Raw genomic sequence first — 24,093 nt, 5'->3', positions numbered from 1 at the left:
TGCTCTCAGCAGACTTCTGTGCCTTTCTTATTTCCCAAGCATTCATCCCCTGGACCCTGACAACATATGTGGACACTAAACCTCAAGTCTTCATCAACAATAGGGCTCTCTCCTATCACTTCATCTTCCTCCTCCTACCTATTTTATTGCCTGCCTCAAACCCTTTCATGATCAACTTCTGACCCTGGAAACAATCACACCCCTAACTCCTCACAAGTGCAGTGTCATATTCAAACATCCCAGGACATCGGCCTTCCAGTCATGATGTAATTAGCATTGCTGTCAACCTTGCTGTTGGGCTGTCTCCTTTCACACTCTTGTCTTCACTAAATCTTAGACAGTCTCCCATTCCCACTATTCCTCCTGGTAAACAGCCACCTCCACTGACAGCAATAGCCAAATACACCTCAAGTCATCTGCATCCAGGCATACTTCAATGTTGCCTCTAAACAGGGTTCCCTGACTGGCAAGCAGGGCCAACCGCCTAGCAACCACTTCATTTTGTAACAACTCCATTTTGTAGTCATCAAACAGAGCTTTCCGCCACTCCATCCCTTGGTCATAAACTTGGTATTGTGTCTCCACTTTTATTGTGCCACTCACTGGGTTTTGCTGGGCATTTATACTACCCAAACCGCATTTGCAAAGGCTGAAATGTACATTATAAATACTAGAAGGCTTCGTAAAAATCACCAACGCTCTAATCCCCCAAATGCTTGTTTAACTTTAAGTGGCCTCATCCCTTTAAAATTATTCAACACCCCTTCTAAGCAGACTTTTATGAGCTGCATCACGATTTTTTTAAACCTATTTTCACCCCTGTCCCAATGCTAAACTCACAATTTCAGGACCAGTGGCTGGAGAGCTTAATCACATTATGTAAATGAAGCTGAGCGTGCAAAATTAGATGGGAGCAGCGCACTAATAATGCATCACATGATTAACGCTAATCCTAAAATTACTTTTGTGTTCAAAACCAAGGGGCAGTTGCCACCGGCTCCTCGGACTATCCCTCAATCCCCCTCTTGTCCTCCACCCAAAGGAGCCTCTCCAGTCCTGTTCTCTGCTGTTTCTTCCCAATCTCCTCCTCAGCACACCCATATTGTCCAAGAAGCCTTCAAGCTGTTCCTTTGATCTCTGATCCCAGATCCTGACCTCCCAACTTTACCTCTTCAGCCCCATACTTGCCAACATCATTCCAATCGGGAAAAATTCATGATAATGAGACTCGGAAAGGGAAATAAACAGTGAGAATATATATTAAATGGTTTTAGACTATAGGACGCAACACAGGAGAGGGATCTTTGAGATCTGGTGAATAGTTCATTGAAGCCTACAGCGCAGTGCATAGCAACAGTAAGGAAAGCTCACCGAATCTTGAAAATTGGGCCGTTTCTAAAACAAGGGGCTGATCAGCATCGCTGGTTTTACATTCAGGCTGCAAGTTCAAAGCCTTTACCGATAAGTCTGTACAGAGCACTGGTACAACCACTCCTGGAGTACTGTGTACTACAGCAAGATACAGGAAAGGGCAATCAAATAGATACTTAGCTGAAGTCATCTGAGCTAAGAGGAGAAGTTAAAGAGAATGGGCTGTTTACCCAAAGAGGAGAAAGCTACGGTAAGATATTATTCAAGTAGTTAAAATCCTTAAGGGAATAGATAAATAATATGTTTATGATCGTCACAAACTCTACGACCAAGGAACATGGGCTCAAACTTAGAAGAGGAACGGTCAGTTTGGACTTAATGACTTTACACAGGGATGGTGAACATATGAAACAGACAGCTCAGGGAGGCAGATAGTGTGGAAAAAATTAAGGGCGAATTAGATAAATATTTGAGGGAGTGCACGGGTTGCAGAGTCTTTAACGATCCTATACTTTCTTATGCAACCTGTATCCACCCTTCTGTACAATCCTCACCCCTCAAAAGTGCCGTTATCACATCCCTCATCCAGAACCCACCCTTGACTCTTCCATCCTTTCCAACTACTTACCGCCCTACATCTAACCATCTGCTTACCCAGCTATAGTTCTGTCCAGAAATCTGAAACTTACATCATCCATGAGCAACTCCACAACGTGACGGTCTATGGAAGACAATTTCTTTCAATGATCCTATTGCTCATCAAGCTGTGTAATATGTTCTGAAAGGGCATATTAACCCCTTGTGGACTGATTCTCTCCACTGTTTTAAGTATTACTTTGAGTAGCTTTCCATGTTTTACTGGTTTGATTTACTGTTCTACCTGTAAATATGTTTATTAGTTTTAACCTGTGCATATTGATCTGAGTGGCTTGTACTTTCTATCTTTCAAAGGAGTAATGAGAATGTCATGGGCAATCTCTAGTGTCCAATATCACAAGTGCAGCGCGAGTCCTGTGCACACTACCTTATTCACGCACATATATGAAAACACCTTTATTCCAACTCAAAAGAGACTGCTTATGGGAACTGCCATTTTACTGTGTGAAGAACTTTAAAGTGTTGGGAGAAGGTCCAAACTGTAACATCTTGATATATACACAAATAAAAAGCACTACGTAGTGAAGAAAGAGATGCACAGTATGTACATTTTCATGCAGTAAGCAATTGGCTTCATAACAGAAATACAGCAAAAGTAGACATTAAGAATAATTATGATTTAGTATTTTTGCCGTGACTTACGATCTTAGCTCTCCATCCAGATGTTGCTGACGAAGTCTTTTGAAGTCTGGTTCAAGCGTTTGATAGTTTTCCTCAGCAGTATCATAAAAACCTGGAGCAGGTTTCTTTTCAAAGGGGATTTCAGCATTATAGTCCACTCCTCTCTTCTTTTTTCTTTTCTTCTGTATCTCAATGCCAGCAGCTCGGAGTTCTCTGCGCTTCTGAAGTGCTGCAAGTCGTCTACATAACAGATGTTAATAGACACGTAGATTATCAATTTACCATTAAGGTTGCCACTCCCAGTCCCATTTGATTAGAAATTACATTTGATATACAGTCCGATGGATGCCAAAGTTAGAAAAATTAAGGCAAATTAGTGTGCAAGTCAGGAAACTGAGGTTGATCAGACTAATCCTGAAGCCTGCCGATACATAAAGGTTAGCAAATGTTTGTTGTTCTTTAAAATTACATAAAAGGAAGCACCAGAATAATGCCAATCTTAACCTACTCTGGAGTGGGTTTGTGATACTTACTTTTTATTTCATTAAATAATATATTTTGTTAAAATGTATTTTTATCCATTTTAAATGTAACCCTGTGATGTAAGTTTGTTTCAGCACAGAAGAAAAAAATGGATGAAAAAAGTACTTTAAAATATCTCTCATGGGTGAATACCCCTCTTACAGGCAATGTTTAGGCTATTGTAGGCAGAAAAATGATTACAAGTTATTTTATATTTATATAGTTTGCATTTTTAAAAAAAATATTTCATTTCTTTTTAAGAAAAATTGTCCATAGATGCGAGGACGTGCATTTGCAACCTGTTTGAAACCATACTTAAAGAGGAAGTATCACAGTAGGTCCAACACAGGAGAAGGCCATTCGGCCCATCGTGCCAGTGCTGCCTCGTTGAAAGAGCTATCCAATTAGCCCCATTCCCTTGCTCTTTCCCAATAGCCCTGTAATTTTTTTCCCTTCAGTATTTATCCAATTCCCTTTTGAAAGTTACTATTGAATCTGCTTCCACCACCTTTTTAGGCAGTGCATTCCAGATCATTACAACTCGCTGCGTTAAAAAATGTTTCCTCATGTCGCCTCTGGCTCTTTTGCCAATCACCTTAAATCTGTGTCCTCTGGTTACCGGTCCTTCTGCCACTGCCATCCTTATTTACTCTTCAAAACCGTTCATGATTTTGAACACCTCTATCAAATCTTCCCTTAACCTTCTCTGTTCTAAGAACAACCCCAGCTTCTCCAGTCTCTCCACATAATTGAAGTCTAAAGGACAGCATATTTTATTCAAACTACAGTACTCCCACTATGATTATTGAAAGAAGGCTGAGTCATGCTTCCATGATCTATGGATTAACTAGTGCATTTGTAATAAGTCATTTAAACGACAATCATTTTCACAGCTGTCAGTTCATGTTGCTTAATACTCCAAGTACAACAGTAGCTGTGGGTGAAGCAAGCTAATTTTTAAAAATGTTTTTCCCCTCGTATTCAGACATCATCCTGCAGCCACAACTATCCTCAGATGCTGCAAGGCAATGAGCACAATGAGAGGAAGTCCAGAATTTGTGAAAATTTATCCATACTACAAAAAAACTATGGTCATCTGCATTAAGAAAATAATGCAATGTGCTCCAGAAAACTGTTTAATTTTCTTCCACAAGTAATACAATGAACTAGTCCTCATAAATAAAGGCAGAAGAATAACCCCAGAAACTAAAATGATATAATATAAGGCACTCATATCAGCCACAGTCCAGCTATATAGCATAAAGTACAAATGAAGTGAACTTTATTCTAAAATAAGTCTAATACTAAGCTTAATAATATCTATGCACATGTCCCTCACAGTGGGATTCTGCCCAAAGAAAGCAGGGACATTTGCTCACAAAACATGCTACGTATTGTGCTGTTCAAATTTGGTCATAAAGACTAACCTGGCTTCTTCAAGCTGCTTCTCTCGTGCTTTTCTCTTAGCTTTCTTGCCTTGAGTATTAGCCAAACGAGCTCTAGCCTCAGAGAGCATCTCAAGCTCATCTAAGAATAAAAAGCAGAAAATTGTTACAAATCCTTTGTTTACAGCAGTAGTCATTTTACTCAACATCTTAAAATTTACAAAAGATTTTCAAGGGGAGAAAAAGAAAAAATGGTTTTCTCAATCACTATATTTTAGGTGCCAAAATTATTCTAGAAGATTAGGTCAAAAACATTCAGGGAGCACGTGAATGAAAGAAACCAGTGTAACTGAAACCAGATCTTTGAAGATCTTCAAAACCAGAATCAAAACAATTGCACGAGGGGAATGCAAGGAGAGATACTGGTTACAATATCTTTGAGTTTTTAAAAGAATGTAATCTGGGACAATCTAAAATCAGTATTTCTGGGATATGCAAGGGGAAGAAGAGTATTCAGTATAAAAAAACTGCAGTTAAAGTCCCAAACACCATATCAAACGAACCAATAATAAACACTGAAAAATAAGTCAGTCCTTATGAATCTGTGTGCTGTGTCAAATCTCAGACCGAGAACATTTAGTAAATCCATTTACACTAACATTAACATCTGGGATTAACAGAATTAAGTATATTACTGTTATAATACCAACTGGAAATGGTAGGAAACTGAGTCTCTCCCTCCCCAATGTAAATACCAATTTTATTACAAAGATTTCATGGACCATGGAATTCATCCGCTCAGTAGAACAGTAATGAAATTTGATATGCAGTTAATATTTTGCTTGACGTTTAGAAAATACAACAAAGGGCATGTCACTCTTCCAGGATTCGGATACAATGCAGACATTTTGGCTTTGCAAACTATGTTCCAGACAAATAAAAGTGGATACAGGACCACATTTATTTTAGCACATAAAATGTATATTCTAATTCTTAGCTGACTAAACATATTTTTAATCATATACTGTCAGTAATAAAAAAAACACTAAGCAACAACCTAAAACAGGTATCTTTAAAATAGTGCCAGCTAATAACACAATCTTGTATTCAGAAGAAAGTTTTGGTACGGGTGGGACAAACAGTAGAGGTACCTTAAACAGTATCTTAAACTAATGACTCTGAGGGGGGAAAAAAATTGATAGGGGCCGTTTTTGGGCGCAGGTAGCATGATGTGCTATTACCCTGCGCCCAATGACCCCATGCGCAGGCAGGACGCAAGTATCAGCCCACCCGAGAACTCACCTGCAATCTGCGTTCCATTCCAGACCCTGCACATGGAATCAATGCAATTCGAACTTTCCACCACCACGGGGAGTTCAATTTCTTAGAATCATAGAAAATTTACAGCATAGGAGGCCATTCAGCCCATCGTGTCCGCGCCATCCGAGAACCCAGCCTAATCCCACTTTCCCGCATTTGATCCGTAGCCCTGCAGGTCATGGCTCTTCAGGTGCACATCCAGGTATTTTTTAAATGAGTTGAGGGTTCCTGCCTCCACCACCCTCTCAGGCATTGAGTTCCGGACCCCCACCACTCTCTGGGCGAAAAATTCTTTCCTCATTTCCACTCTAATCCTTCTACCAATCATTTTAAATTTATGCCCCCTGGTTATTGACTCCTCTGCTAAGGGAAATAGGTCCTTCCTATCCACTCTATCTCGGCCCCTCATAATTTTGTACACCTTAATCAAATCACCCCTCTGCCTCCTCTGTTCCAAGGAAAACAACCCCAGCCTATCCAATCTGTCATCATAGCTAAAATTCTCCAGTCCTGGCAACATCCTCGTAAATCTCCTCTGTACCCTCTCTAGTGCAATTATATCCTTCCTGTAATGTGGTGACCAGAACTGTGTGCAGTACTCAAGCTGTGGCCTAACTAGTGTTTTATACAGTTCCAGCATAACATCTCTGCTTTTATATTCTATGCCTCGGCTAATAAAGGAAAGTATTCCATATGCCTGCTTACCTACCTGTCCTGCTACCTTCAGGGATCTGTGGACATGCACTCCAAGGTCCCTCACTTCCTCCCATTTATTGTGTGTTCCCTTGCCTTGTTTGCTCTCCCCAAATGCATTACCGCACATTTCTTCGGATTGAAATCCATTTGTCACATTTCTGCCCATCTGACCAGTCCATTGATATCTTCCTGCAGTCTACAGCTTTCCTCCTCACTATCAACCACACGGACTATCTTTGTGACATCTGCAAATTTCTTAATCATGCCCCCTACGTTTAAGTCCAAATCATTGGCGTATATCACAAAAAGCAAAGGACCTAGTACTGAGCCCTGCGGCACCCCACTGGAAACAGCCTTCCAGTCGCAAAAACACCCGTCGACCATTACCCTTTGCTTCCTGCCACTGAGCCAATTTTGGACCCAATTTGCCACATTCCTTTGGATTCCGTGGGCCTTTACTTTTTTGACCAATCTGCCATGTGGGACCTTGTCAAAAGCATCTCTCTTAAAGGAAGGATGTTTTTTTAGAAATCTCTTAAAGGTCGCTGGTACCTGTTTTTTGCTGAAAATAACAGTCTACTGTCTGCACGGAGTCTGAACAGAGCTCAGGCATCGCACACGTAAAACACAGATGCCGGTCCCATCCCTATGTTTACAAACTGATGAGTTATGTTAAAATATTGAATAAAAGTTGCACATTACTAAATCCCACGTCCTCCAATCTGCACGCCAGGCCTCCCGAACTGCCGATCTGAGTTGGTGCCAGGCCTGTGAGAGTGCATGCACCAAGGTTCTCTGCTGATGCACGAGAGACCTTGGTGCAAGAGGTGGATAGCAGGGGGGACATCCTATATCCGCGGGGGAAGGGGGGGGCAAGAGGCCTGGTAGACATATATCCAAAAGGCAGTGGGAGGCAACGGGGAACGAAGTCAATGCCAGGCGCACAGCATCATGAACATGGATGCAGTGCAAGAAGAAGTTGAATGCTTTGACATGAATGGTCAAGGTGAGTGAGGCCAACGGTCAAGTGACGTCTCCTACCAACTGCACCATGCACTACACCCTCCATCACCCACATACCAACAAACTCTTTCCATCAGTGCTCAACTCTTCCAACCAGATGCTTCCTCTCACCCTTACACATTACCACTGTTGCAAGCCGCCCACTCACAACTCACAGGCCAAACACACTGGCAGCTATTCAACCATGACAGGTACATCACCCAGACACACGTCCCACTTTCTTGCAGGAGAAGGTGGCGCATATCAGGAGGCAGCAAGTGGCAGTGGCATTTAGCCCCTCGAGCCTGTTCCACCATTCAATGAGATCATGGTGGACCTGTGACCTAAATCCATATACCCGTCTTAGATCCATATCCCTTAATACCCTTGGTTCACAGAAATCTATCAATCTCAGATTTAACATTCACAAGTGAGCTAGCATCAACTGCCGTTTGCAGAAGAGCGTTCCAAACGTCTTTGCGTGTAGAAGCATTTTCTAACACTCCTGCACGTCCTGGCTCTAAATGTTAGGCTATGTCCCCGCGTCCTAGTATTGAAGTCTAGGAGACCTCCAAAAACAGTTACAAATGTCTCGGCAGCTGGAAGCAATAATCCAGCCACTAACCTGTAAATCCTGCACGGTCCCTTTAAATAGCGCTGGTGGGGGGTCCTCCAGGCACACTAAGACACGTTCAGGTGGTTGGGGTTAAGACTGTGCATTGAGTTGAGCGTTAAGTCCCAAAATGGTGTCTATCACTTTTAATCAGCGTTGCACACTGATTGAAGCCATTTTCACCCTACTTTACACGATTCCAGCGTTCGTTATTTGCACCTGCACTAACTCCTATACCAAGATGGCGTCCAGCACATGTCACGCTGGAAACGTCAGTGCGCATCCAAGATGCATTTTGGATGTCGGAGAGGCCGGGTAGCGCCGAAACAACGGGCGCTACACAGCCCAATTTAGCGCCCAGCATAACTTAACCGATAATAAACTTGAGATTATCTTAGTCTAGAAAACTGATATTTAATTCTAAATTAAATTGTGACCATCCACATAATGTTCGACTACTAGGGTCCTCAAACAAGGAATTGTGGGTCATGTTCAATTATGACTATACCCCACTCCTAACCCACATTTTCTTCTCTTACCCATCTTCTGAAAATGGTAAATCATGCCATGTTGTCTGGTACCTTGCAGAAGTGGTCCTTTTTGTGTGTGTTGTCGACAACAACTTGCATTTATATAGTGCCATTAATGTATGAATAGGCACACGGCATTTCACATTAGAAATAGCGAAATGGGCGCTGAGCTATGGAGGGAGAGATTAGTAGATGTGGCCAAAAGCTTGGTTGAAAACATAGGTATTGAGATGGTTTTTAAAAAAAAGAGAAGTGGAGAGGCAAAGGGGTTTAAGGAGGGAGTTCGAGAATAAGGGCCAAGGCAAATGAAGACTTTGCCATTATAAGGGTGGGCCAAAGGAAGGGGGGGTGGGGAACGGGAATGCACAAAAACCGAGGACGGAAGGATGTGGGAGAATATTTACATCTAGAGGATGTTGTACAAACAGGGTGAGACGAGATTGTGGCAAGATTTGAGGGTGAGGGATAGGATTTTAATTTAACGCATCGGGAGACAGAATGATGGGAAGCAGGACAGAATACGGGCAGCCAGGTTTTAGGCAATTTGGAGTTTCTGGATAGTGGACAATGGGATACCAGCAAAGGCAGCATTGGGGTAATTGAATGTAGAGGTGACAAAAGTATTAATAAGGATTTCACTGGTATAGGTAGGGGTAGAAATGGATAACGTTGCAGAGGTGGAAGTATGTGATCTTGGCGATGGATACAATGTGTGGTTTGAAGCTCAGATGTGGGTCAAACAGGATGCCACGGTTTTCCATGGCCTGATTTAGTCTGAGTATCAAGTCAACTGATCCTTTTTTCAACAAACTTCCACAGTCAGAAAATTTCAGTAGGTGACACTGGACAGGGATCAGGAACTAGAACCCTGGGCAAGTTTTTTCCTTCAGCTGGGGATGCTGAGATCAATTGTTACATTACTTTTCTAATTACCATTGATGTCTCCACCCTCAGTTCTTCATCTATTAATATTTTTGATCCGATCTCCTACGACATCAAATGGAACCCCCACGTCACTCCATCGCTAAAGCTGCATCCAAGAAACTTGGTTTCCCTTTTCATGCCAAACACTTCTTTTCCTCAATCAGTTTTACAAAGTTCTAGTCCATCAGGCTCAAACACTGCTCCCACATTTTCAGAGTCTTTCCACACACCATTCCCACACTCCCAGACAGGATACAAGCAAATGCCTGGCAACTGATTGGCAATCTTTCTCTCACATCTAGCCTCTGACTTTTCTCACAATTGTAACCTTTCTTGCCTTTATTTTATTGATACTATTATCACTGTTCTTCTGAACTTTGCTCTTTATTTCTCCTTATTTCTAAATATATTGTTCTATACCCTTTCTCCTCCCTGATGTTCTAATGTCATTGAAGTCAAGACTCATCATTTCCTACTTTAACTCATTCTTTCCCAAGACCACAAAACTGTGCAGCACTACCACCCTGTCTTCCCTTCCTCCTACAATCTATAAGCATTTTATTCTCGCATGAATAATAATCCTCCTGCAACCTAACTTCTAAAATTCAAGAATTATATGACACGTCCATGATTGCTCTTGAATTACATCTTTTTTTTTCTACTCCTTTCACCACTGTTGATGTCCTGCAAACTGGAACCTGGCCCTTCACCTAATTCTCTGAAAGATAAAAACATATCCCAGCTGAAATTGGCTAATCCAGCTCATACTGGGAATCAAACCTGGGACCTTTCCAACTGTATGCTCAGTGTCCCACATCTCCCTGTTCGGTCAGCAGAGCAGTTTATGACATTTTTCTGTGCTATTTTAATGTCAGACACTCAATGCATGTACAAGCCAACATCATAAACTCTGCTGCAAAACACCAAAATGCTCCCTGGGGCGTGTTCGCGTAAAAATAGCAGTTCAATAACCTTCCAGGTGAGAAAGGCTATTCAGATAATTCAACAATTTGGCAAACTACTGGCTTAGTGCACTGGAGTTACAACCATAAAACATTTTTCCACAGCTCCTAGCAGTTTGTTATAGAGATGCTTTAATAGAAACTTGGAAGCAGGTCCTCCACCAACCACAGTCAATCTAACAGGTCTGAGGTACTAAGTCAAAGGACTGTCCACGAAGAATAAATCTTAAGGATATGTATACCCTTTGAAAAAAAATCAAAACTCAAGGGCAAAATGCCTGCTGTTAAATAGTGCTGGAGCTCACAAGATCTTAAATCAGCCAAATAAAAACTGCAAACAGAGGCTTTTAAATAGTATAAGCATAAAAATAAAATGGAGTTACTATGTTTGAGGGTTTTATTATTAGCTAGTTAAACTGGGTCATTCAATGGTTGTGAAGGAGCATCAACGATGTCAGCATGGTTAGACACAAGTATGATCAAATGGCATTTTCCATTTAAACTTTCATTAAACAAGATCCATTAATCATTTTAATCTTAACAGCAAGGTCACAGAAATCTAGTTGCCAAAGTACCATTGGAAAATTTATAAATTGAGTTTGGCATATCTTTCAGAACACCAACAGTGACCGATAAATCAACATGACCCTGATGCATGCATGGAACACTTTTATTGCAACTTTGAACAGCATGATATACTCATGTTATTTTTAACCTACATTCCTAAATATCATTTATGCAATACCACATCCTCAAAGTCCTTTTACAAACACCATCATTTCCAATTATATGCATTAGCATTGACTGCTCCAAGAAACATCCAAGAGTGTGTTTATATTGTAGCTACTGTTCTGAGATACTAAAGTTGCAACATATTAAAGGAACAGTGGCGGTGTGGATACAAAATTGGCTAGGGGATGGAAAGCAGAGAGTAGTTGTGAACGGCTGTTTTTCAGACTGGAGGGAAGTATAGAGTGGTGTTCCCCAGGGGTCAGTATTAGGACCACTGATCTTTTTGATATATATTAATGACCGAGACTTGGGGATAGAGGATATAATTTCAAAGTTTGCAGATGACATGAAACTCGGAAAGGTAGTAACCAGTGTGGAGGATAGTAACAGACTTCAGGAGGACAGGCAGACTAGTGAAATGGGCAGACACATGGCAGATGAAATTTAACGCAGAGAAGTGAGAAGTGATGCATTTTGGTAGGAAGAATGAGGAGAGCCAATATAAACTGAATGGTATAATTTTAATGGGGGTGCAGGAACAGAGAAACCTGGGGGTGCACATACATAAATCTTTGAAGATGGCAGGACAAGTTAAGAAGGCTGTTAAAAAACCATATGGGATTCTGGGCTTTATTAATACAGGCATAGAGTTCAAAAGCAAGGAAGTTATGCTAAACCTTTATAAAACACTGGTTAGGCCTCAGCTGGAGTATTGTGTTCAATTCTGGGCACCACACTTTAGGAAGGATGTCAAGGTCTTAGAGAGGGTGTAGAAGAGATTTACTAGAATGGTGCCAGGGATGAGAGGCTTCAGTTATGTGGAGAGCTGGGCTTGTTCTCCTTCGAATAGAGAAGGTTAAAGGGAGATTTGCTAGAGGTGTTCAAAATCATGAATGGTTTTGATAGAGTAAATAGGGAGAAACTGTTTCCAGTGGCAAAAAGATCAGTAACCAGAGGACACAGATTTAAGGTGATCAACAAAAGAGCCAGAGGCGACATGAGGAAACATTTTTTTACGCAGCGAGTTGTAATGATCTGGAATGCATTGCATGAAAGGGTGGCGGAAGCAGATTCAATAGTAACTTTCAAAAGGGAATTGGATAAATACTTGAAGAGAAAATATTTACAAGGCTATGGGGAAAGAGCAGGGGAATGGGGCTAATTGGATAGCGGAGAGAGAGCAGCCCAGAGAAAGCGGGGGAATCCCCCCCAGTAGCCTGGTAAGTCTGAAACAGACAGAAAAAAAAAATCAAAAAGTGACGTCACAATACAAGGCAGAGTGGCGAAAGTAAGTTACAAAAAAGTATTTCGTTTTTTGGTTAAGTGTTGGTTAGTGTAAGCGGCTGCAAGGGAGTGGTTTAAACTAGGAACCTATAACTTATTAATTAATAATTTAAACTACATAAGAACATAAGAAATAGAAGCAGGAGTAGGCCAATCGGCCCCTCGAGCCTGCTCCGCCATTCAATAAGATCATGGCTGATCTGTGTAGATTAATTAATTCTAAAACTAGATTAATTAATTAATTTTAAAAAATAACTAAAAATAAACCAAGTGAAGTAATTACATAAATACTTTAAGTAAATAAATAAAACAAGGTTAGATAGAGATGACAGTGCAGGTGGTGTGCCATAACTGTAGCATGTGGGAGCTTGTGAAGAGCAGCGTGATCCCAGGCAACCACATCTGCAGTAAGTGTTTGCAACTCAAGGAACTTCGGCTCAGAGCTGTTGAGCTGGAGTCCGAGATGCAGATATTGCGATGCATCAGGGAGGGGAAGAGTTACCTGGACACTTTGACCCAGGAGGCTGTCACACCCCTTAGGTTAGGTAGTGGTTTAGATTTGGTTAGTGGTCAGGGACAAGAGGATGTGACTGAGTCAGGCAGGTAAGGGGACCTCAGATGCAGTGGTAGAGGAGCCTCAGCCTTTGCCCTTGTCCAACAGGTACAAAGTACTTGTTTACCTGTGTGGATGAGAACAAAGACTGCAGGGAGAATGGGCAAATTGACCACAGCACCGTGGTAAAGGAGGCCATTCAAGTGGGGGGAGCGAAAAGGAATGTGGTAGTGTTAGGGGATAGTACAGTCAGAGGGATAGATACTGTTCTCTGCAGCAGTGTCCAGAAATCTCGAAGGCTGTGTTGCCAGCCCGGTGCCATGGTTAAGGACATCGCCTCACAGCTGGAAAAGAACTTGAAGCACGAGGGAGAGGATCAAGTTGTCGTGGTCCACATAGGAACCAACAACACAGGTAGCCGTCGGAATGAGGTTCTGCAGAGGGAGTTTGAGGAGCTAGGGTCCAAATTAAAAAGCAGAACCTCAAAGGTAATAATCTTTGGATTACTACCTGAGCCACGCACAAATTGGCATAGGGACAAACAGATTAGATGGTTAAATGCGTGGCTTTCAATTCATGGGACACTGGCATCAGTAGTGGAGAAAGAGGGAGCTGTTCCATTAGGACGGGCTCCACTTAAACCAGGCTGGAACCAGTGTCCTGGCGAATCGAACAACTAGGGCAGTAGATAGGGCTTTAAACTAATAAGGGGAGGGGAAGGGGGTTTCAGGTAAGGGTAAATTTATAAGTCTAAAGAGAAAAGTCAAGACTGTAGAGTAGAGTAGCGATTTGGGTAAAGACAAGCAGAGTGTGTCAGGAAGGGACAGGGAGTTTAACAAAGGTAACTGGGCATTAGTGATTACGGTCACATCAGGGAAATATAATAAAAAGTTGAATGCACGAAGCATTCGTAACAAGAAAATGAATTAATGGCACAAATAGAGATAAATGGGTTTGATCTAGTAGCCATTACTGAGGTTGCAGGATGACCAAGGTTGGGAACTAAATATCCCAGGGTACTTGACTTTTAGAAAAGATAGGCAAAATGGAAAAAGGAGAGGTGGGGTGGCCGGGGGGGGGTGGCCCTGATAATAAAGGATAGAGAGAAAGGATCTTAGCTCAGAAAATCAGGATGTAGAATCACTTTGGGTGGTGCTAAGAAATAACAAGGTGCAGAAAACATTGGTGGGAGTAGTTTATAGGCCCCCTAACAGTAGTTGTAGTGTTGGGACAGCGTATAAATCAGGAAATTAGAGGAGCATGTAACAAAGGTAATGCAATAATCGTGAGGGTCTTTAATCTTCATATAGACTGGGTAAACCAAATTGGCAAAAGTAGTTGGGAGGACGAGTTCATGGAATGCATTTGAGACACAGTTTTCTAGAATAATATGTCGTGGAACCAACTAAGGAACAGGCTATTTCAGATCTAGTATTGTGTAATGAGACAGGTTTAATTAGTAATCTTACGGTTAAGGATCCTATGGGGAGAGTGATCATAATATGATGGAACTTCATAGAGTTTGAGAGTGATGTAGTTAAGTCCGAAACCAAGGTCTTAAATTTAAACAAAGCCAATTACGTAGGTATGAGGGGCAAGTTGGCTAAGGTAGATTGGGAAATTAGATTAAAAGATATGACAGCAGATAAGCAATAGCGAACATTTAAAGAAATAATTCATAATTCTCAACGAATACACATTCTCTTGAGGAATAAAAGCTCCATGAGAAAAGTGATCCAACCGTGGCTAAGGAGAGAAGTTAAGGATAGTATTAAATTAAAAGATGTTTGCAATGTTACCCAAAAGAATAGTAAGCCTGAGGATTGGGAGGGTTTTAGAAATCAGCAAAGGATGACCAAGAAATTGATAAAGAGGGAGAAAATTGAATATGAGAGTAACGAGCGAGAAATATAAAAAGATTGTAAGAGCTTCTACAAGTATGTAAAAAGGAAGAGATTAGTGAAAGTAAACATAGGTCCCTTAGAGGCAGAGACAGGAGAAATTATAATGGGGAATAAGGAAATGGCAGAGACGTTAAACAAATATTTTATATCTGTCTTAACAGTAGAAGACGCAAAAAACGCAACGGAAATAGTGGGGAACCAAGAGTCTAATGAGAGGGAGGAACTTAAAGTAATTCAGATTAGTAAAGAAAAAGTACTGGAGAAATTACTGGGACTTAAAGCCGACAAATACCCTGGGCCTAATGGCCTACATCCTAGGGTTATAAAAGAGGTGGCTGCAGAGATAGTGGATGCATTAGTTTTGATCTTCCAGAATTCCCTAGATTTTACAACAGTCCCCATGGACTGGAAAGTAGCAAATGTAACCCCGCTATTCAAGAAAGGAAGGTTAGAGAAAACTGGGAACTGTAGACCAGTCAGCCCGACATCAGTAGTAGGGAAAATGCTAGAATCTATTATTAAGGACGCAGTAACAGGGCACTTAGAAAATCATAATATGATTAGGCAGAGTCAACACAGTTTTAAGAAAGAGAAATCGCGTTTGACAAATCTATTAGTTTTTTGAGGATTTAATTAACAGGGTCGATAAGAGGGTACCGGTCGACGTAGTATATTTGGATTTTCAAAAGGCATTTGATAAGGTGCCACCCAAGAGGTTGTTACACAAGATTAGGGCTCAGGGATTGAGGATGATTAACGGACAGAAAACAGAGAGTAGGAATAAACGGGTAATTTTCGGGGGGGCAGGTCGTAACTAGTGGGGGTGTTGCAAGGTTCAGTGCTTGGGCCTCAGCTGTTTACAATATATATCAATGATTTAGATGAGGGGCCCGAGTATAATGCATCCAAGTTTGCTGACGACACAAAGCTAGGTGGGAAAGTAAGCTGTGAGGAGGACGCAGAAGCTGCAAAGGGCTATAGGCAGGTTAAGTGAGTGGGCAAGAAGGTGGCAGATGGAATATAACTTTGGGAAATGTGAAATTATCCACATTGGTAGGAATAGAAAAGCAGAATATTTTTTAAAAGGTGAGAGACTAAGAACTGTTGGTATTGAGGGATTTGGGTGTCCTTGTAAACAAATCACAGAAAGTTAGCATGCAGGTACAGCAAGCAATTAGGAAGGCAAATGGTATGTTAGCCTTTATTGCAAGGGGGTTGGAGCATAAGAGTAAGGAGACCTTGTTGCAATTATATAGAGCTCTGATGAGACCACACCTGGAGTACTGTGTACAGTTTTGGTGTTCTTACCTAAGGAAGGATATAGTTGCCTTAGAGGGGGAGCAAAGAAGGTTTACTAGATTGATTCCTGGGATGAGAAGGTTGTCCTTTGAAGAGAGATTGAATGAATGGGCCTATATTCTCTGGAGTTTAGAAGAATGAGTGGTGATCTCATTGAAACTTATGAAATTCTTATCATTTACCCTGGTCAAGCCCTCTAAGAGGCTGTTTCCCCTAGTTGCAGAGTCCAGAACTAGGGGTCATAGTCTCAAGGTAAGAGGTCGGCCATTTAGGACCGAGATGAGGAAAAATGTCTTCACGCAGAGGGTTGTGAATTTTTGGAATTCTCTACCCCAGAGGGATGTGGATGCTCAGTTGTTGAGTATATTCACGATTGAGATTGTTAGATTTTTGGACGCTAAGGGAATCAAGGAATATGGGGATGGGGCAGGAAAATGGTGCGACTTAGATGATCAGCCATTATCTTATTGAATGGCGGAGCAGGCTCAAGGGGTCACATGGCCTTCTCCTGCTCTTTTTTCTTATGTTCTTTCAAAGAGCCGGCACAGGCACGATGGGCCGAATGACCTCCTCCTGTGCTGTACCTACTATGATACTATGAACTACACTCAAAGACTGTCTAAGAAATGCTGTCCCAATTATGTTGTCTCTCACCTCCCCTCTGAGTCTAAAAAATGTTCCACATCAAGAGCTCAGGTAGACTTCTAGTTGGCCCTGAATCTATACTATTAGGTTTTTCTAAATAATCTGTAACTTCCCTCAGGAGTCCCATAAATCTACTAAGCCCTTTATCCCAAACACATGGTCTATTTTGTTCAGGTGCAAAACTCACTCAGAAATTCTGTGGGTTTTTACACCAATTGTATACATCTATCTATAATTAGGTGGTGTTGCATGTAAGTGTCAATCAGGATGCAAGATATATCCAGCTTCACTGACATGGGATTGAAGCCCAGGATTCTTCTTGCGCTTACCACAGACTCCATGGGCGAAGACTAAGTATTTTCCGAAGTGCAGCAAAGTAATAAGAATGTAAATGTTTAATACTATATTCTTTTTCCTCTCTGTATAGGAAAATTAAAATTAGATTTCTAATCTTTCAATCAAGTGTCTGTGACAGCCAACACGTCCACATGAAGAGGCCTGCCACACCAAAGTCTGCTACTTGCCGATAATAAGTCCCGTCCTTAACCCATTGCCCTCAGACCCTGCTTTGCAATGTTAAATAGCCACCAGACCAACTACCCCCCCCACCCCGCTGCTGAGTAATGGTGGAGAGCTACTTGTTCCCACAACCTCCTTACAACTTTCCAGCTGCAAAGAGCTTAAAACAACATGGGAATGAATTAACCTGCGTCCCTCAGAAACCTTCCCCTCACGTGATGATATTGATACTGGCACAATGAAAAGATTTAAAGGAAGCTGCCCCCTCAGCCAGCCGCTGAAAGCAAAGCCAAAGCTATGAAGGAGTGAAGAGCAGCTCACTGGACTGGGGAGGAAATGGCAGCTCATGCACTACCCCACTTCCCCGATGAGATAATGTACCTGAATTACCCCCGCTGTACTCCTCTTCCCCCTATCCTCCACTCCTCTCCCACTTCCCTTTCCCCCACCTGCATCCAAATATCCCCCATCCTCTAATCTAGTTTGACCTGAATACTGCACTTGCTCATGACTCCCCACATGCAACACCACATAATTATAGATAGGTCTGTACACATTTTTAAAAGTGTGATGCAGTACATTGTCATATATAATTAGGATGTTGAAATATCAGTTACAAGAAATTTTTTTAGAGTGACAATTTTGTACCTCGAAATTAAGCTCTACAGAGCCACCCTTGTAACATTACTAATTTTAGCCGAGATGTACCTTCATCCATATCAACTGGATCAGGCCTGGCTGGTTTAGTTTCTGGATTTGGATCAATTTCACCAGGTTTAAGCTTTCGAGGATCATCAGCAGATTCTTCTTCTTGATCTCTCTGTGCAGCCTTGTCTCTGAAACATGTCCAAGTCCATTAAGTCAGTTGCATAACAGATCTTATAAAGAGAGATTTTCTAAATATTTTTCTAGATCAAAGTTGGTATGTGTAAAATCAAATTACACACTAAAGACATTTTTAAAAATATATTCGTTCATGGGATGTGGGTGTCGCTGGCGAGGCCGGCATTTATTGCCCATCCCTAATTGTCCTTGAGAAGGTGGTGAGCCGCCTTCTTGAATCGCTGCAGTCTGTGTGGTGAAGGTTCTCCCACAGTGCTGTTAGGAAGGGAGTTCCAGGATTTTGACCCAGCGACAATGAAGGAACGGCGATATATTTCCAAGTCGGGATGGTGTGTGACTTGGAGGGGAACGTGCAGGTGGTGTTGTTCCCATGTGCCTGCTGTCTTGTCCTTCTAGGTGGTAGAGGTCGTGGGTTTGGGAGGTGCTGTCGAAGAAGCCTTGGCGAGTTGCTGCAGTGCATCCTGTGGATGGTACACACTGCAGCCACAGTGCGCCGGTGGTGAAGGGAGTGAATGTTTAGGGTGGTGAATGGGGTGCCAATCAAGCGGGCTGCTTTGTCCTGGATGGTGTCGAGCTTCTTAAGTGTTGTTGGAGCTGCACCCATCCAGGCAAGTGGAGAGTATTCCATCACACTCCTGACTTGTGCCTTGTCGATGGTGGAAAGGCTTTGGTGAGTCAGGAGGTGAGTCACTCGCCGCAGAATACCCAGCCTCTGACCTGCCCTTGTAGCCACAGTTTTTATATGGCTGGTCCAGTTAAGTTCCTGATCAATGGTGACCCCCAGGATGTTGATGGTGGGAGAAAAAAGAAATATTTGAGCTACGATTTGTGTACAAATCAAAAAACTTGATTCAGCCAAAGGAATGGATTACTTAGAGTGACAATTTTGTACCTCGAAATTAAGCTCTACAGAGCCACCCTTATAACATTACTAATTTTAACCGAGATGTACCTTCATCCATATCAACTGGATCAGGCCTGGCTGGTTTAGTTTCTGGATGGAGGTTTTAAATGTTACAATGGCAATATGATGGTAACTGGCTCAAGCTTTTGTGCATAGGAAATGTACAAATGATTCAGTTTCCTTCATGATAGCTTCTCGCTAAAACAAAAATGTTTAAAACCAGTTTAAATTGGTGCAAAAACAAATGTAAATGTAAAAACTAATCATCTCTGGCATAAATGCAGAATACAAAGACCTATGATTTACAACGAATGAACCATGCATGCCCACACCCTCATGTCGCTCCTCCAAGCGTATCCTCAATATTTAAATTGTGATTTGAAAATTGAAGCACCTCTCATTTCCAGCAACAAGCGACCATATTAATGCTTTTGGACTCTGTACAATGATTTCTAGCAGACCTGCTGGAATTCAGATTTGTCCAGATCACTTACACCAAGTTTATACCATTTCTGAGTATCAAAGCAACTTAGCTACAAGTCAGATCAGGAAACTATGACTGCAAAATATTAAAACAAGGAGGAAATCCCAACCGAAGGGAGCTGTTAGAGTAGGTTATTGAAAAACGGAGCAGATTTCTTTAATAAAAAGTGCCTTTCTGCCTTGAAGAGCCACTTGTGTGCAAAAAATCCTCTTTCTCCTCTACATCGCAGGAAGAGAATATTTGGTATCTGCAGCTTTTTATACAATTAGATAACGGCAATCGTAAAATTAAAAGAGCAACTGCCTGTCAACTTACACACTAACACGCAGCACTGGATTTGAACAAGCAAGGTGAAGAACGCAGACAGATTAAATGATCCTGTCTACCACTTGTAAGTGGAATTAACTACTGAATTCCTGACATCTACAGGCAACACAACAAAACTAGGCACACCATCCCAAATCATAAGTAAATTGCACACCAGTGTAAAAAAATACACTCTTTTCCCCAAATCTATCATCTAGATTCAGTGTCTAACCAGTTTAAAAAACAGAATTTCTGGTTTAAATAAATGATTTACATCTGTGTCAAATAGGATCTTTCTTCAATAAAGAGAGTTTTTCCACTTAAATAAAAACTTGTAACATATTGCATTATCTACAGTACTGTACTTGGTCAGCTGTTAGGTATTTCTATTCGATTACAAGTCACCCCCAATGGCAATATAAGTTTTCCCCAGGATTGCAGCAGATGTTTTTTTCTCTTCTCACTTCCTCTATAATATTTTTACTCAATGGAAACATGGGGAGATTGTTTTTACATTGAACAATAACTAATTGAAGAATAACTGGGAATAACTAATCAGCAATGTCACAAGTAATTGCAATCTTGTGCATTCTTGATAATGCAACATCTGTCTCTCAATTCCAAACTAAAATTTAACTAAAGAAAACAATCAGGTTGCAGATTTTAAATTTCAAGCCACATTATCTGTCAACTTACAGAAGGTACTCATAATGTTCCAAGCACTGGGCAGCAGTTCTGCCAATAATTGGAGCAATAGTCCTCCACTGGGTTGGCATGAGTTTTGCCAAGTGAAGTAGCTTCTCTTCCTCCTCCCTTGACCATTCTGTCTTTTTGATACTTGGATCCAGCCACTCATACCTTGATTGCAAAAAATAGGGAAAACATGATTTAATTAGATATAACAACGAAAAGAAGCCTGCAGTTCCACTGGCTTATATTTAGATATTTTTACTGTAATTAGCAAGAGAAGCACATACAACTTAAAAAGCTTGACGCAGTATTAAAAAACTATTTTAATCGAATAACACTTTACTACAACAAATTAAAACTATACATGAATACACAATAAGACAATTCATTATAATCCCCATTTTATGAAGCATTGTGACTAAAATCACAACGAAATATAATCTATACTTAATCTATGCTGTGAAGCTGTATGACATTCTGTATCAGATAAATCTAAATCTGATACACCAGTTGCACCTTAAACACAAGTTCTTAACAGTCTATGGGATGTTTACTGGCACAAATACAAGTGATTATATGATTTCCAATGTGCATCTTGTACATCAGTTTTTATGGTATTAATTTAGAGAGTCAGTAAACTGGAAATCTTGATAGAACATAAGAAATAGGAGCAGGAGTAGGCCATACAGCCCCTCGAGCCTGCTCCGTCATTCAATAAAATCATGGCTGATCTTCGACCTCATCTCCACTTTCCCCCCGCCCCCCCCCCCCCCCCCCCCCGATTCCCATATCCCTTGATTCCCCTAGAGTCCAAAAATTTATCCATCTCAGCCTTGAATATACACAATGACTGAGCACCCACAGCCCTCTGGGGTAGAGAATTCCAAAGATTCACAACCCTCTGAGTGAAGAAATCCCTACTCATCTCAGTCTCAAATGGCCAACCCCTTATCCTGAGACTATGCCCCCTAGTTCTAGACTCTCCAGCCCAGGGGAAACATCCTCTCAGCACCTACCCTGTCAAGCCCCCTCAGAATCTTATATATTTCAATAAGATCACCTCTCATTCTTCTAAACTCCAGACAGTATTGTTAATACTGAAAGCTCATTGAAGGGCTATAATTGAAAAAAATAACTGTACAATTTTACTGGCCATGGAATGTCTTGATAAACTCCAAATTAAGCTTGCAGTAGATGACATCAATGCAGTTAATCATACCCAAGATAAATGCAAATGAGGAAGGTCATTTAATTCAACTTTGCTCACCCATCACAGCACCCAGGGGACTCTTAAAGGACTCAAAGATTTTACTAGCACTACTCTGACCAGAAATCCATTCCATGTGTCCATCGTTCTTTATGTGAAAATCTCAACATTAGTACAAGGGAGGAGAGAAAGGCGAGCCAGAGAGAAAGGCGAGCCAGAGATTTTGATGGTAGCTGTTACATCTGCAAAAGACATGAAGAAACTGTGTTTCTGAAGAACTGCAACACTTTTTGTTGCCCCATTGAAGGACATGGGGAGGGGGAATTAGGATATAGTTATTCAGCAACTGCACTGAAAAAAGGATTGGACATTAGGTGCACCGAGGGCGTAGATCTGAAGGAAAGTGACAAATATAGAGTGGAATCATCAGCAAAAGTGGATAGGTGTTGTTTGATGAGTGGAAACTGTTGCTAATATGAAAGAGGAACAAAATGAGAATGAGAGCCCTATACGATTGGCAAAATTAATGGGAAAAAAAACAATGAAGCACATCCCAGTGCAATTCTTTACATTTGTCAGCATTAAATTTCATTTACCCTATTGTACAGCTTGTCCAAGTCCCCTGCAAATCTTAAACTATATCTTCTGCGTCTACTGCTCTCCCTATTTTAGTGTCATCTGTAAATTTAATAAACTTTCAACTAGTTTTAACATTCAGGTTAATTACACTGATTAATAATTACAGCTGTCCAAGCACTGAGTATTGCGGACTCCACACTTCTCCCTTCAGTCTGACACAAGGAAAATTTTCCTGCGCCTGTGACCTGAATTGCCTGGAATGCAGCAAATATTGGAAAATCAGGCAGATTGGAGCACACACCTATAAAGAACCCCGCCCAATTATCCTTCCATTAGTTTAAATGGAAGAAAAATCAGGTGGGTTCCTTTACAGGCATGCTCTCCAATTTTTCCATATTCGCTGTGGCTAGGCAATCCAGTGAACCTGGTACTGATCCAAGAAAATCTCTTCTTACATCTCATTGGTATTCTCTGCTTCCTGTTTTTTAGACCAACTTCTCATCTAGTTCCATGTTCTATCATGGATTCTCATGGAATTTAGTTTAATCAAAAAGTCTTTCATGTGGAACTTCATTAAAAGCTTCCAAAAAGTCCAAATAAACATTAAAGCATGTGGAAAACTCTTTTTAATCCCTCCCAATCTGTGAAAGCCCCCTGGCCTCTGCTCTGTGGTTCCAAAGAAATCAAAGTGGAGATCAGGAACTTAGTGTGGTGAACTGCAAACATACGGTCACATTCCACCACTCAGTGGGAACATACCACCTTCCTGTGAAGGATGTCTATTTTTGCTTCAAATAATAGTGAACAAGAGCAAGAAACTTTTACCAACTTACTAAGATTTCTTTTAGCTGTGATATGCAAATACTTTTCATCTGTTTGGAACATAGGAACAAGAGTAGACCATTTAGTCCCTCAAGCCTGTTCCACCGTTCTAGTAAATCATGGCTGATCTGTTCCTCAGCACCATTTATCCACCTTTTCTCCTTATTCCTTGATACCCTTACCTAAAAAAAAATCTATCTTTCTCAGTCTTGGAAATTTCAATTGACCCAGTATTCACAGCCTTTTTTTGGGGGGCGGGGGGAATGAGAACTCCAGATTCTCATTACCCTTTGCGTGATGTAGTCACACTTTTGGATTCTGTTGCACAACAGCTATTTTGTCCTCACTAGCAGGCTTACACAACAATTTTTGATACAATGGAAAGAAAATGTCAAACTTACCATCTGGCTTTGCATTGTTTGGCTGACTTCCTGTGCAGCAGAGATGCAATACGAGACCACTGGTTTTTGCCATATTTCATAACCGCTGCTTTAAGAATTTCATCCTAAATAAATAGATAAAATGTTCTGAATTACTTATGACAGAATTAATGAGAGACTTTTTAAAGCAAATAAATATGTTTAGCACATGAGGCATTAAGGTTGCAGAACCAGACAAATCCTGACAGGAGTCTTGGTTAGTCTGAATACTTCCATCTATAATTTTATTTTTACATTTACTAAAATATTTTAAAATATTGTTTGTTCTTCTCCGTTGTT

At 41.1% G+C, this 24,093-nt stretch overlaps 1 protein-coding gene across 1 annotated transcript in view; it reads right to left on the bottom strand.

Moving 5' to 3' along the window:
* Positions 1–24,093, bottom strand: part of cdc5l (CDC5 cell division cycle 5-like (S. pombe)) — a 66,288-nt gene that overhangs the window by 35,381 nt on the left and 6,814 nt on the right. The window contains exons 2-6 of the mRNA XM_067984476.1: positions 23,776–23,879; positions 20,773–20,934; positions 18,248–18,375; positions 4,599–4,698; positions 2,671–2,889 (exon numbers count right to left, since the gene is read on the bottom strand). Of these exons, the coding sequence (XP_067840577.1) occupies positions 2,671–2,889; positions 4,599–4,698; positions 18,248–18,375; positions 20,773–20,934; positions 23,776–23,879 (713 nt within the window). The remainder of the gene's footprint in view (positions 1–2,670; positions 2,890–4,598; positions 4,699–18,247; positions 18,376–20,772; positions 20,935–23,775; positions 23,880–24,093) is intronic.

Source organism: Heptranchias perlo, chromosome 5 (assembly GCF_035084215.1).
Source record: "Heptranchias perlo isolate sHepPer1 chromosome 5, sHepPer1.hap1, whole genome shotgun sequence".
Classification (NCBI taxonomy): domain Eukaryota; kingdom Metazoa; phylum Chordata; class Chondrichthyes; order Hexanchiformes; family Hexanchidae; genus Heptranchias; species Heptranchias perlo.
Note: the sequence above shows the minus strand (reverse complement) of the source record. Positions and strands in the feature narration are given on the sequence as shown.